Source organism: Garra rufa, chromosome 9 (genome assembly GCF_049309525.1).
Source record: "Garra rufa chromosome 9, GarRuf1.0, whole genome shotgun sequence".
NCBI classification, from domain to species: Eukaryota; Metazoa; Chordata; class Actinopteri; order Cypriniformes; family Cyprinidae; genus Garra; species Garra rufa.
In genome coordinates, this window is record NC_133369.1 from 1,200,854 (window position 1) to 1,216,006 (window position 15,153).

The 15,153-nt window shown below is 34.0% G+C and overlaps 1 protein-coding gene across 1 annotated transcript; it reads right to left on the reverse strand.

The window, feature by feature from the left end:
- Positions 1 to 1,420: 1,420 nt before the first annotated feature.
- Positions 1,421 to 14,100, reverse strand: pabpc1a (poly(A) binding protein, cytoplasmic 1a). Its single transcript, XM_073847141.1, has 14 exons — positions 13,912 to 14,100; positions 13,714 to 13,829; positions 13,387 to 13,526; positions 12,378 to 12,472; positions 12,155 to 12,292; positions 11,973 to 12,068; positions 8,895 to 9,167; positions 5,867 to 5,957; positions 5,663 to 5,773; positions 5,422 to 5,570; positions 3,477 to 3,561; positions 2,082 to 2,212; positions 1,844 to 1,939; positions 1,421 to 1,752 (listed from the first exon to the last, which is right to left on the reverse strand). The coding sequence occupies exons 1-13, from the start codon at positions 14,083 to 14,085 to the stop codon at positions 1,850 to 1,852; spliced, it is 1,689 nt and encodes a 562-aa protein (XP_073703242.1). The 5' UTR covers positions 14,086 to 14,100; the 3' UTR covers positions 1,421 to 1,752; positions 1,844 to 1,849.
- Between the last annotated feature and the right edge of the window lie 1,053 nt (positions 14,101 to 15,153).

Genomic DNA, 15,153 nt, shown 5'->3' on the forward strand with positions numbered 1-15,153 from the left:
CATCCTAGACTGTTAAATTAAACAAAGCTTTATACCAATATAGAGCTAAAAACACCCCTAAAACATCTTAGTTGTGACCCTGGATGACAAATCCAATCATAAGGGTCGATTTTTTATTTATTTAAATTTATACATTATCTAAAAGCTGAATAAATAAGATTTCTATTGATGTATGGTTTGTTAGGATGAGAAACAATATTTGGTTTATTTGATAATCTGCAATCTGAGGGTGCAAAAAATATAAAATATAGTGTAAATCGCTTTTAAAGTTGTCAGAATGAAGTTCTGTAGAAGTTTACAGTATGATTACTAAATGTACAAAATATCGTCATGGAACATGATCTTAATATCCTAATTATTTTTGGCATAAAAGTAGTATTTATTTATTTTTGACCAATACAATGTATTTTTGCCTATTGCTACAAACATGTGCTACTCAAGACTGGTTTTGTGCTCCAGGTTCATCTTTATTTTTTACTGCTGCTGCCATCTAGTGTACCTATGTGGACAGGTGTCAAGATCTCTGGTTTGATAGAAATTAAAACCTGATTAAATACTTACAGAAATTAAATTCATAACATTTTATGGTAATAAACACTTAGATGTACTTTTTGGAGACAGTATTTAACACTTTTTTTTAGTGTCACAAAAACTACATTTTAATTCGAGTAAAGAAATCAAATTATCCAGTACGGCACATTTAAATTGTAATATTCTTTACTTACGTTTTTTTTTTCCGTCTGTATTTGATAAATATAAATATCGCCACATTTACTACTTGCATAAACACCTTACTATATGATCTAAGGAAGGAATTATCCAATAAATGATCCAGTATTAGGTCCAGTACTAATAACTATTTACATTTAGAAACAATACTCATGTTTAAATAAAGCAGTAAGTCAATGCTACCTTCGCAAAAGTTGGTAAATCAACTCCATCCCAAACGCACCTCAAACATTGCTTTAATACTGAGCTTTCCCAGCTTTTAAAGTGTTGCCAACTCATCCGTGTTAACTTGTAACCAGCAACCTTTAAGTTCAAAGTCGTCAACTCTACAACAAAAATAGTAGACATGTAAGAAATGGTCCTCCTTTGATCGTGTTCCAAATGTCATCACTCCATCTTATGACCGAAGGCATTAAACGTGTTACAACTGCCCCCAGTTTCAGCTACCACCTTCAGGGCATTAACCCCGGAGACCTGCAGTCCAGACCTCAGTTCATGAACTCTCAATCATTCAGTGAAGTTGACAAAAGCAAGGAAATGTTCAAACTCGGACGCCACCATGTCAACACTTGACAGAATGCTGACTAACCTGCATGATGGCAATGTTTCTCTGCAACTCTTTTAAAAATAAATCATTAGAAAATTGCTTCAATGTGTTCACCATAAAACAGAAACACCACAAACAATGATAAATGTTTAAAGTTTTATTTATTCAAGCAGTTTAATCCAATGTACTTTTCCAAATGTTCAGCTATCAACTGCAAGAACACAATTGACAATGAGCATTCATTAAGAGGAATAAAAAGAAAGGAATGTTTTGGAATTTTTCAAAATTAAAAGTTTTCTATTTTTTTGTCATTTTTTATTAATCAAGGTCGAGACTTAAGTCTCTCAACCCGGCAAAACAGCTGGATGTCATCGTGGGTTTTTTTTCCGTTTGAGTTTGTGTTTTTCAATATTTATTTACTTTTTATTTTTTTGATGGTGTCCCTCTTGGTGAAGACAGGGCTAAAGAGAATCATTCTGGAAAAGAAAAATGCCAAAGATTAGGAAAAATAAATTCAGAGGAAAAGATAAATGCACAAAATAATCTTTTTTTTTTTTTAATTCTCACCTCGATTTAGACAGCTGGCACAGCAGCGCTTGGGACTGATTTCTGGGCAGCTTCTTTGGCCTGATGAGCCTGTAATACCGCTACTGCTTCATCCACCTGGAATTAAACAAATTATAATGTAACTAAATATGTTTAAATTCTTTTGATAATAGATGAAACAGACATTCTTGACATTATCACTAAAAATGGAAAAATCCAATAACTTAAAACAAACACAAAGTATCCCATGAGCACTGACCTTTGACCTCAGGGACTCCGGAGACTCCAGCATGTGCAGCAACTCAGAGTTGTCGATCTCCAACAGCATTCCGGTGATCTTTCCAGCCAGACTGGGATGCATGTTCTGGATGAGCGGGAACAGACGCTCACCTGTGGCAGACAAGAGCATGCATTTGATATTTAAAAACCAATATCTTGCTTTAAACTACATATATTCTGAAATAGACAATTTACAAAAAATAATAAAAATAAAAACACACACGGGTTTAAATGTACAGAAATTGTAAAAAAAAAACGTTTAAATTTTTTTTGTGCTCAAAAAAAACATTTAAATGAAAAACGTAAATTTTATTTACTACTACTTTGTTTTAGTTTTTTGAGCAAAAAAATAGTAGTAGTAAATTTAAGTTTTTCCGTTTAAAATGAAATTGTTTTATTGAGCACAAAAAAAATTTAAACGTGTTTTTTTTTTTTTTTCGAAAAACAATACGTTTAAATTTTTTTTGTGCTCAATAAAACAATTTCATTTTAAACGGAAAAACTTAAATTTACTACTTTTTTTTTTTTTTGCTCAAAAAACTAAAACAAAGTAGTAGTAAATAAAATTTACGTTTTTCATTTAAATAATTGTTTTTTTGAGCAAATAAATAAAAATAAATTCCAAGCTACATTTTCTCTAATTTACAGAAGACACCCACTAAAATATCATTAAGTGTAACAATCTTGTCAGGCATATTTACACCAAGAAAATCAATTTATGATATTAAAACATGAATTACTTTCACCCCAAATAATAAAATGTACAAATTTTTATATTTTTACAATTTGCCACTGTTCTAGGTTTACTCACTTAACACACAATAAAAGTTAATATGCTACCTTACTCTTTTATATATTTTAATATGCAAGTCAGAATTAACATGTTGTTTGAATTTTTACAGAAATATTGTTGTACACTGAATGACAATGTAACATTATTGCAACCAAATTGAGTTTTATTTTCCAAAAACTTATTCGAAACCTTAAAAGTAGACACTTTAATGCTTTTTATAGACATAAAACCGCTTTTGTAAATTTCCTTTGACGCGGACAACTTATGTTCCGTATTAATATTTTTATACCGAGATTGCTGACAAATGAGTAAAACCTACTGGTGTTAATGATAATGAAGATCAGTAAAGATTTAAAATGCCTAATTAGTATTTTAGAGCTCAGTGGAGATCCTTAAATGGAGTATTTTAGTGTCATCGAATGACTCTGTTCTGAATATACCTGATGAGATGTTTTGGTATATGAACTATTCTTACAGTGAACAACATTGAAGTGTTATCTTCTGTAAACGATGGTAAAAAATGTATGGCATGTATTTGTTGCAACAACTTAAAGCAAAACAGGAAGAGGAGAAAGAACTCACCCAGCATCTGCTTCTGTTCTTGTGGAGGGGCGGCAGCCAACATGGACGCCGTCAGAGGCTCCTGACCCTGAACGTGGACAGCAGGCTGAACAAGAGACAAACATAAAGTTAAGAGTTCAGAAAAACACTTGTGCAAGACATTCCAGCACAAGTCAATTTGGCAAAAACCCTTTCACAATTGACATTCCAAACTGCTTTACACAGTCACGTTAAGGTTTATAATATCTTAACACCTTCATCACTTATAGTTGCAATTATCAGATTAGATCTGGATTATAGTTACATTTTTCAACATTGTAAACAATCAAGCAGTTTAGATTTGCTACATAGTATACACATGCAATGAAGGTTCAGTTACACGTTTTATTTTCAAATGTTACTATAAAGAGCCAGATTATATATTTTGTTACAAAAATAAATTCAGGCATTTGAGATTTGCTATATAGTGTGAAACTGCTTTACATAAGCGTGATGTAAAGATGTGGATAAAATTGAATACTACTAAATTTACATCTAATACTGAATATTCTCTATATTTTCTGGATTTTTTTTTTTCGATAACTAAGACAATATTTTGCTGACTCCTGAATTTTAATATTCTTCATATTCTGTGCGGTCAGTTCACAGCAGTGATAGAAATTCTTTTCCAATTCTAAAATGATTTTTACCTTTTATGGGCACTTTTAGTTTTATAAAGCCATTTTTCCAAAAGCGTGCATCTTTTGAGCCAAGTTTATTAGAATAAGACATTTGGGATGTTACCAAGTAAATCAAACCAGAATTAAAATTCATCTTTGCAATGCAGAGAAAACTCAGACGCATTTTTATTGCATCTAAAATGCATTTAAACAGTTTAAGGCAGCTCAGAGGGGCATGGAATGCTTTAACTTGTGGTTACACAAATTGTTTTAATGTTTTAAACATAAAACATTGAACACTGATATTTGAAAGCATTTTAAAAAAAAAGGAAAAAGATACTTTAAACGTGCAATTAAAAATGCCAGTAGGTGGCAGCGAGTCACTAAGTGAGTCATTGCGATTCAACCAAATCATTTAAACGGTTGATTAATTCAGGAACGAAACAGTCACGTTTCTCAGAGACAACTGTGTGTGCTGTGGCTGTGTTTGGAATGATTTTTGTTGGTGAAAAAGCAAAAAGAAATTTGGTGCCTAAAATGCAAGTCTCTTAATATTAACTTCTTGTTTATTGAATTGTCTAAAATCAATAGCACATTTGTAATTAAGCTCACTTTTGGACAAAAAAAAATGTGATATAAGATAAATATGCATTTTCTGCCCCATATCTTGAATTATGCAATAATTTTAAATGCATTGGTAACACTTTAATGTTAACAAATGACACCTTATTGTAATGTATTAACTAACATGAACGAACAATGAACAATACATTACACTTTATTAATCTTTGTTAATGTTAGTTCATAAAAATAGAGTAATTCATTGTTTGTTCATGTTAGTTCACAGTGCATTGTTAACACACAGCTTGTAATTTTAAAAATGCATTAGTAGATGCTGAAATTAACATTAACTGAGATTTAAAAAAAAATGCTGTTAATTCTTGGTTCATTAGTTAACATGAACTTTATTGTACAGTGTTAGCAATGCATTTTAGTAGACTGAAACATGCAGTGAAGAACACCAAGTGTGTATGCACACTAGTTTAACTTACTAGACTTCATCTCATAATGTATACATGCACTCTGTAGGTGTGTTTTGTTTGCTGTTCGCGATATACTCAATGTCAAAAAAGAAACTCAAAATAACAATTACGATATTAACTGCAGACAATATAGATCGCACACCCCTACATCTAACATTTTGCACTATGCATAACGTTAAAAGCTATGCAACATGCAAAAAGTCAGTTTTCTTTTTAAACTGCAACCACAAATTTGGTAGGAAACGGCTTAAGTTCCAATAGTACCTGCTGCATGGGCACCTGCGGCTGAGTGGGCATGTGCTGCTGTGGGTTGCGGACTCCAGGTGCGTACTTGTACTGCGGCACTCCTCTCACCTGAGCCGTACCTGTGGCTGCACCTGCGGCATTGGGACGAGGACCCATGGCCTGAGACGCTGTGGAAAACATGGAGCACACTCACAATCAGTGAACTGTGGAGAAATGCATTTGTTGTGTGAATTGAAGTAGCGTGAGGTTCATCGCTTACCCATGCGCTGAGGCGCCATCACCCTTGGGACCTGGGAGGCGGGACGCACGGCGCCGAACGCTTGCGGACGGGGCGCGGACTGCCTGACGGCGTTGGGCATGCTCTGGAAATCTGGAAGGGAAACGAGAAGCAAATCAGTGAAATGAAGAGTTGGGTGGGCTGTGTGAGCATGCTGGAGGTGGGGATGTGGGCGGAGCTACTCACGCTGAGGGCGGACACCCTGAGTGGCCCAGCGAGGACTGGGGCGGAGCTGAGCGAGCTGACTGGTGGGATAGTACGCCGCACGATTCTGAGCCTGTCAATCACACATGACAGGGGAACAAAGTTATTACGAGTAAACACCACTTCATGATTGTGAGCAAATTGTGAGCCTGGACCACAAAACCACGGGCATACCTGTGTAATATGCCCATAAATTTGTAGCAATAGCCAAAAATACACTGTATGGGTCAAAATTGAACTCTGAACATTCCTTAATATCCTTTAGATTTTTAATGAAAAATGTATTTACTACTGTAAATATTTCAAAACTCAATTTCTGATTAGTAATATGCATTGCTAGAACTTAGTTTGGACAACTTTAAAGGCCATTTTGAATTTTTTGCATCCTCAGATTCTAGATTTTCAAAAAATTGTATCTCGGCTTCAAATATTATCCTATCCTAACAAACCATACATCGATGGAAAGTTTATCAAACAATTAACCCTTATGACTGGTTTTGGGTCACCATTTATATTCTACGGAGGAAAATTGAAGCATTTAAGACCAATTAAAGAAAATATAAGGAATGAATTGAAGTGAACATCAATAAGGCAAAACATTGTCCAAATGTAAAGGTCTAAGAAGAACACAAATTGTATTAGCAGCACTTCAAAGTTTGAAAACAACTTATTTAAAAAAATAAATAAATGCTTAAAAACAAAAAAAAAATGTAAATAATTTTTGTATCTTCTAGTCACTTCACAAAAACAAGTTCTCATTCCCCATTGATAGACATTTGCTCTCATTTAAAGCATAAACTCACTCAAATTTGCTCAATTACACAGAAAAGACTTCCTATGTTCATTTGGCATTAAAAGTACAGTCGTGGCCCAAAGTTGACTATGACACATTAGTTTTCACAAAGTTTGCTGCTCAACTGCTTTTAGATCTTTGTTTCAGTTGTTTCTGTGATGTACTGAAATATAATTACAAGCACTTCATACGTTTCAAAGGCTTTTATCGACAATTACATGACATTTATGCAAAGAGTCAGTATTTGCAGTGTTGGCCCTTCTTTTTCAGGACCTCAGCAATTCGACTGGGCATGCTCTCAATCAACTTCTGGGCCAAATCCTGACTGATAGCAACCCATTCTTTCATAATCACTTCTTGGAAAAGAGGCTTCATCTGAGAATATGACTTTGCCCCAGTCCTCAGCAGTCCATTCGCCATACTTTTTGCAGAAGATCAATCTGTCCCTGATGGTTTTTTTTTTTTTGGAGAGAAGTGGCTTCTTTGCTTCCCTTCTTGACACCAGGCCATCTTCCAAAAGTCTTGGACTCACAATAAAATTTGATTTTGTTTTAGCGTTTTGTAGGCGGCTTGTTCACTGATGGAAGTGCTCAAATAAACTCACGTTTGTTAATGTTTGAGCCTCATGTATTTTGGGATTCAAAATAATACATATGTATTTTATATATAGGCTTATATAAACAAACGATATATATAAACAACGTGCCATTTTTTCGTTCTTTTTTTATTTAAATAGCCTACCCTTTACGGTGTCAGTAATTACTGTGCTGCTAATTTCTGATTTGGGAGTGATTTGTTCATCAAAAAATGTTAGGCTACCTTATTAAAAGTATTGCTCTTAACAGACCTGTGTTTTGTATCACTAGCGCAGTGTCCGTTCTCGAAGCATAAGCTCTGTCTGCGTGAGGCGCGCCGCATCCAACTAGCAATGTTCTACTACAATTTATTAATTCTGAACGTGTTGTGTCCATATTGCACAAAAATGCAACACTGCACTCCCTTGGGTCCAAAGCAAAAATCGTTTGGAGCAAACTTCTCGATATAATAAAAATGCAAACAGAAAGACATACAGAGATTCCTGCCTTTATTAGAGAGAATACTATATTCAGCCCCTCCCACTGAAGCTTCGAATATTCGGTGTCGATTACTACCGAAGCTTTGAAGCTCAAAAAATGGTATTGGGACCAGCCTTAACTGTGAAGCCATTTTTATGCAATGCAATGATGGCTGCACGCGTTTCTTTGCAGGTCACCATGGCTAACAATGGAAGAACAATGATTAAGCATCACCCTCCTTTTAACATGTCAAGTCTGCCATTCTAACCCAATCAGCCTGACAATGATCTCCAGCCTTGTGCTCATCATCATTCTCACCCGAGTTAACAAGACGATTACTGAAATGATCTCAGCAGGTCCTTTAATGACAGCAATGAAATGCAGTGGAAAGCTTTTTGGGGGGATTAAGTTAATTTTCATGGCAAAGAAGGACTATGCAATTCATCTGATCACTTTTCATAACATTCAAATTGCAAATATGCAAATTGCTATTATAAAAACTTACGCAGCAACGTTTCCAATTTCCAATATTTATGTAATTCTCAACTTAGGCCACGACTGTATATAAAAGTCAATTTTTCAGAAATAACCAATCATTTTGCCAGATAAGACCCTTACTCCTCGACTGTGATCGTTTGTTCCTCAAAAAACAATTGTTTTTACGACTGAAGAAAGGGAGACAAACATATTGATTTTTTTAAATTAATTAATTTTTGTTCTGAAAGTGAACTACTCTAAATTTCAGAAAGTCAAATTTAAGTACTTCAAGCACTTTAAGCACCTTGTATGAACTCTGAATATCACTGAAGGACTTTTATTTTGAAAGCCCACTATTCTGTCTTAATTACTTTACTGTCTCCGTTTACTGAATTAGAACTGTTCAACTAAACTTGTATGTAACAGCATTACATCAATAGCTTTATTATCTATCAGGATTGAGCAAATGCAAGTTTAAACAAGTCCTAGAAAGTCACTTTCAAACAAAGCAGCTTTCTGTTGCTCAACACAAATTCACAAAAACCAGTGTGGAGAACTCACATGATTTCCAATCACATGGATTCCTACTAAAACGACTGGATTTTGACCTCAAGTTTTCACCTGAACAATAAGTAGCTGCCACACCTTTAAACCAACACTGAGTGGAGTGAAAGCGGTGTCTGACCTGTGGAATGGCTGCCATGAAGTATCCGGACGGCGGCGCAGGCTGGTAAGGGTTGAGGACGGGGTTGGGCACGGCTCTGACGCTGGCCATCCTCTGCATGTACTGGCTGGTGAGATGAGCCTGGCGCTCCTCCTTCCTCTGGGCCAGAGCCACGTACAGCGGCTTAGTGGCCACGATACGACCGTTCATCTCAGTCACAGCCTTAGTGGCCTCTTCAGGAGACGAGAAGCAGACGAAGCCAAAGCCCTTACTGCGGCCGCCCTCCATCATCACCTGAACAAAACCAATAACAGATGTTAACAGAGACGCTTGAGGGAAATCACTGATGTTTGGTGGAGGGTTGGGTTTTAAAATCAGGGTTCGTAGAGATTAGGGCTGGGCGATAAAACGATATATATCGCGATAGACAAGAGATCGATATCAATAAAAAATGTTCGATAAAACGTTCGATATTTTGTATTCTTCGTCGGCCCGCCCAGCCCCCCTTTAACGTTCAGTTCATAGCGCCAGATCACAATAGAAGTTAAGGTTATCTTTCCTACAGAACGGGTCCATGTTGTTGTATTAAACAAACTAAATAGCCTTATGTTATTTATTTTATTTACACGACGGCATTTGGTTTCTGTCTCTACATGATCGCGCGTGTACAATGTCTCCTCACAGACGGGATCGCGGACTCCATTCATAAAAACGGACTTTACTATAGGGCGGAATGCCGCAGAATTCGTCGATTTTTGGACCAATAAATCAAAAGTTGGTCTGTTAATTAATTCAGATCGCGATATGGACTAGTGTCTGTGAAAACTGAAATGCAAAAAGACCGTTTCAATAAGAATCCTGCATGTTCCGTTTGCCTCTAACGTTATATGTATGAATGGAGAAGACGCGTTTTTTTTTCACTACACGCATACTGCACACGTGACGCTCCCGCTAATTTTTGGCCTTTGCATCTCACATGAACAGACAAACTCCAATAAATACATCTCCAAAGCTGCTGTGAGTGTCAGTTGTTGTCAATTTTACCGTTTCTTTAGTGAAACTAGCATCATTCATACTGTATTACACACTGAAACTTCACGGCAACCTGTCAAAATAAAAGTACGGTTTAACATGTAACAGAACAATATTAGTCTTGTATTACTGTATAATGTAGGTGTTTATATGTTCACATTTAAATAATTTACATAAAAAATAAAATAAAGAGTCACCACTTAATTGTTGAAAAAATACTATTATTATTAAACCTTTTTTTAACTGAATATAATTTTGTCTTCTATGTATTAATTTTAACAGTAAAGCTCCGTTTATTTTTATTTTTAAAAATAAATCTGTGATTTTGCTTTCATTTGATTATCAGAAAAATTAAAACAAGAATTTCTGAAAAAAAAAAAAAAAGATTGTAGGGCCCTATTGTTCAAAATGTTGAAAGTTTGACTTATTTTTTCACTTAAATAAATATTTTTGTTATTACACAAAGTATAGGCTAAAGTACCGGGAAAGAAGTAATGTTGGCTACTGGCAACCAGCAATCTGTGCAGAAATAAATATTATCAGCCAAGTACTTTGCAACAACCTCTGACCTGTGGTCATGCCGTACTTCTGGGCCATACATTAGCTTGACCATTCACTTCATCGACAATGAATGGGGTTTGAATTGAGGATTAAGAGATAATTAAGTGTATATTGTGACTTTAGACTTATGTTTACATTTTAATTATTTGAGTTTTCCATGGTTGTTGACATTTCTGTCTTAATAAATGAGGGGATTATGATTAGAGGCAGGTTAAGTTTAAAATAAAAATGCTTGAGTGAAATATATTTTTCTCCTGGTCCTTATTTTAAATGGGTCATAAAAATATCAATAATTATCGATATCGACCGATATGAAACACTGATATCGTGATATAGTTTTCAGCCATATCGCCCAGCCCTAGTAGAGATACTGTAAAATGAAACTGCAGAACTTTGCTTGATAAGAGCAAATTCTGAATCAATGTCTTTAAAATTCTAATAATATATATATAGATTAAAAAATTCTAATAAAATAAAAGAGAAGCACATGCAAAGTATTACAACTGAAGCATTATAAAGTATACTACACTTCTACTATGGTAGAAACACAAAGGTTTATTTTCTTAAGTGTACACTTGATTTGGATGTGTATACTTCACTTTTTTCCCTAATGGTTTAATGATTTCTACCGTTTAAGAAAAAAAAAAATCTGATTTGAAAAATGATTCGTCATCACTCCAAAGTCTCAAACTAAATCAAAAGATTTATCAACCCGCTCCAAAGTTTGATCTAATCAAATCATTTGCAATTCACAATAATGATTCTCACGCCATCATTTCAGATCAGGACTTAGAGTGCAGATCGCGAATCATTTGTTTTGAATTTATTCAATTTGCGAAATGATTCACGAACCAATTTTGATCTAAATCAAATGACTCTCCATACGCGCTCTGAAGTCGCAAAAGTGAATCAAATGAATCGCTAACCCACACCAAAGTCCCGATCTGAATCAAATGATTTGCCATACACGCTCCAAAGTCCTGATCCAAACCATCATTTCATATTGAAACTTTGCATATTGCGAATCATTTGACTTAAATCATTTAATTAGCTAATTAATTCACGAACCAGTTCTGATCTGAAACAAACTGATTTGCGATCTGAATGGAGTTTAAGCACTTGTCAATTTAAAAGTGAATGGCTCTTTTAAGTTGATCTGGTGAATCGCTTAAAATGAATGATCAAAGTCAATGACTCATCTTTTGCTCTTTTCACATCTTCAGCCATGTTTACACGACACTGGCTTAGCACGCTAGTTTTACGACATTGACTAAAGGCAAAAAAGCAGGTTATTGCGTGAAAAGATATTACATTAAAAATTAAACACTTATTCACGCACCTCTTCAGGAATACTGCTATATTCAAGGGTTTTTCAGGCCTTTCAAAAAAAGTCAAATTCAAGTACTTCAAACACTTTAAGCATCTTGTACGAACCCTGCAATACATTCAGAAGGAGCGCGGGCTGTTTGGAGATATATATATATATATATATATATCAGATCGTACCTTAGCACTGGTGATGGTGCCGAATGGTGAGAATTCTTTACGCAGGCGTTCGTCATCAAGGCCGTCATCCAGATTCTTTACATAGAGATTGACTCCCTTATAAAAACACCACAAACATGAATTAAAGTTCACGTACAAACACCAATGACCATTACCACTCTCATGTATGGTTCATGTTATACCTGGTAGCGAGTCATGCGGTCCTGCTTCATTTGTTCAAACTTGCGTTTGAGTTCTGTCTGCCGCTCTCCCTTCTTCTGTGCACGACCCACGTACACCTGCTTCCCGTTCAGTTCTTTTCCATTCATCTCATCCACCGCCTGATGATCAGAGGAAACACGTCAGGATATAACGCAGCAGAGACCATTGTGAAACAAAAGAGAGGTTTAATACGCTGATGCTCACCCTCTGGGCGTCCTCGTGCCTCTCAAAGCTGACGAAGCCAAAGCCTTTAGATTTGCCGCCGTCGTCGGTCATGACGCGAATGCTCAGTGCTGGACCTGCAACGAAACAAACACGTCAGATTTGACTCCCAGCGACAAGATCAAAACATCTACTAGCAGCCAGGGTTAATACAGTTAACAAATAAATGGATCTTTATAAAAAAAATACACGTGTGAAAAACAAAATCAGCTAAAGATTCTTCAAATACTAAAATATGTAGAAAAACTTAAATTAAAATTGACAAACAAGTCAGAACTGATTCATGTGGCAAGATCAAATCCTCCACTAGAAGACAAAAATATATATATATATATATATATATATATATATATATATATATATATAAATACATAGCTAAACGCTTTGAAAGTTTGTAAATAAACTGTAAATAAAAATTTATTATATGTTATTCATGTAATTTTGTATAACAAATGCACAAAAAAATTGCAGCTAAAAAAATAAATATATGGCTAAAAACTGTATAAAAAAAACTCGATTAAAATGAAAAAAAAAAAAGTTTATATAAGCGAATACACATGCATATAAAAATATAAAATTATAAATCGGGATTAAAAAATACAAAATATATATTTTAATAAATGTAAAAAATACATTCGTATATATGCATGCATATATATGGCTAAAATCTTTTTTTTATTAAAATGAAAATCTAAAATTTGTTTTTATATGCACATACACATGCATACAAATAAAACTTAATCTGGACTAAAATAACTTTTTTTTATAAATGTATAATTATAATGCATGCAAAAAAAACCTTAAAATGAAAATCAAATGTTTATATATGCACACATGCATATACAAAAGTATATAAATTATAAAAATTAAATTCTGTATAACAAATATACATATATAAAAAAAGTGAAACGTATATAAAAAAATACATATAACACAATAAAATGGATATAAATGCATAAACTAGAAGTTAAAAGTAAAAAAATAAACTCACCAAATTTGCTGAAAATCTCCTTCAGCTTTTCATCATCCATATCTTCTCCAAAGTTCTTGATGTAAACATTGGTAAACTCTTTGGCGCGGGCGCCCATCTCAGCCTCACGCTCCTTGCGAGACTTGAAGCGACCGACAAACCTTTAAGATTCAATAAATCACCTTTATAACTCTGAATTACACTTTTTTTTTTTTTTTTTTTTTGAATATATTGTTTTTTTTTATTAAACCAGCATGCATAAGACAGATGATGTTTGAGACACATTGAGCACGCTTCACTCCAAACCAAACCACTGTTTAATATAATGCGGTTAATTTAAACACTTACACTTTGCGGTCATTGAGCAACATGCCGTTCATTTTCTCAATGGCTCTTTCTGCGGCCTCATGGGTCTCAAAGTGCACAAAGCCGTATCCTTTAGAGCCGTTCTCATCGCAAACCACCTTCAAAGAGAGAACAGCGGCACTGAGCACGAGCAAACACCACAAACATGCGCCTCACCGCAAACACACGACTGTCCCTTACCTTGCAGGACAGGATGTTCCCGAAGGCAGAGAATGTGTCGTAGAGGGCCTTGTTGTCGATGGACTTGTCCAGGTTCTTGATGAAGATGTTGCCCACACCGCTCTTACGCAGCGACGGGTCTCTCTGGGACCACATGATGCGAACGGGTCGGCCCTTGATCACGTCAAAGTTCATGGTGTCCAAGGCGCGCTCGGCTGAAATGACAGGAAGTTAAAAACATGAGCATGATGGTGATTTAACATTACAGTCACTGGAATACTTTAATACCACAGTTATTGCTAGTACTGTATAAAGTGCATTACTAATCGACTAATTCACAAGAGTGGTGTGAATAAGACAATAAGAGCGAACAAAGTAGAATCAGAATAAGATTGCCAAGTTTGCTTATACAAAAGGACTTTATCTTGAAGATTTCAGTGTACACACAAAAACAACAAATAGAATAAACCACTAATACACATCTGTGTGTGCGCATGTATATAAAAAATAATAAATAAATATATAAATAAATATATATGGATAAAACTCTTATTTAAAAAAAAAAAAATCATAAATATAAATCCAAATACCCATTCTCAACCTAAAATAACTTTGATGGCCTTTTTTAAATCTATATACTTTGATATAATATAAAATAAATATTACACATTTAAAACAATTATCAAATATAAAGATATAGAAATAATTTTAAAATATATGCAACTAAATATAGGATTACATTATATACACACAATTTAAAATATTATGTAAAATATTAATTCACCAAAAATAAATATAAATTATCAAAAAATATATAAATATAAACTACATTATATAAGACTATGAACATTTTTAAATAAAACTTAAAATCCTTATATTTATATAAAATATTGTAAAAAAAATTAAAAAATAAATCAGATTTAAAGATATAGAAATTATCTAAAATACAGAATATATAAAAATAATTTTAAACAACCTAAAATATACATTTTAAAATCAATTTTAAAAATCTAAATTACACATACAATAAAATAACTTATGTAATTATTTTAAATATACATATCTAAAAAAAACTATATATAACTGTATAAATTAAAAGCACAAATATGTTAAATGAACTTTTTCAAACTAAAACGAAATTACTTAAAATACATGAATTGTCAAATATTATATAATAAAATATTTAGTCAAATATAAAGCTAGAGAAATTAATTAAAATGCATAAACTAAAAACAGGATATAATTTACATAATTTAAAAAGAC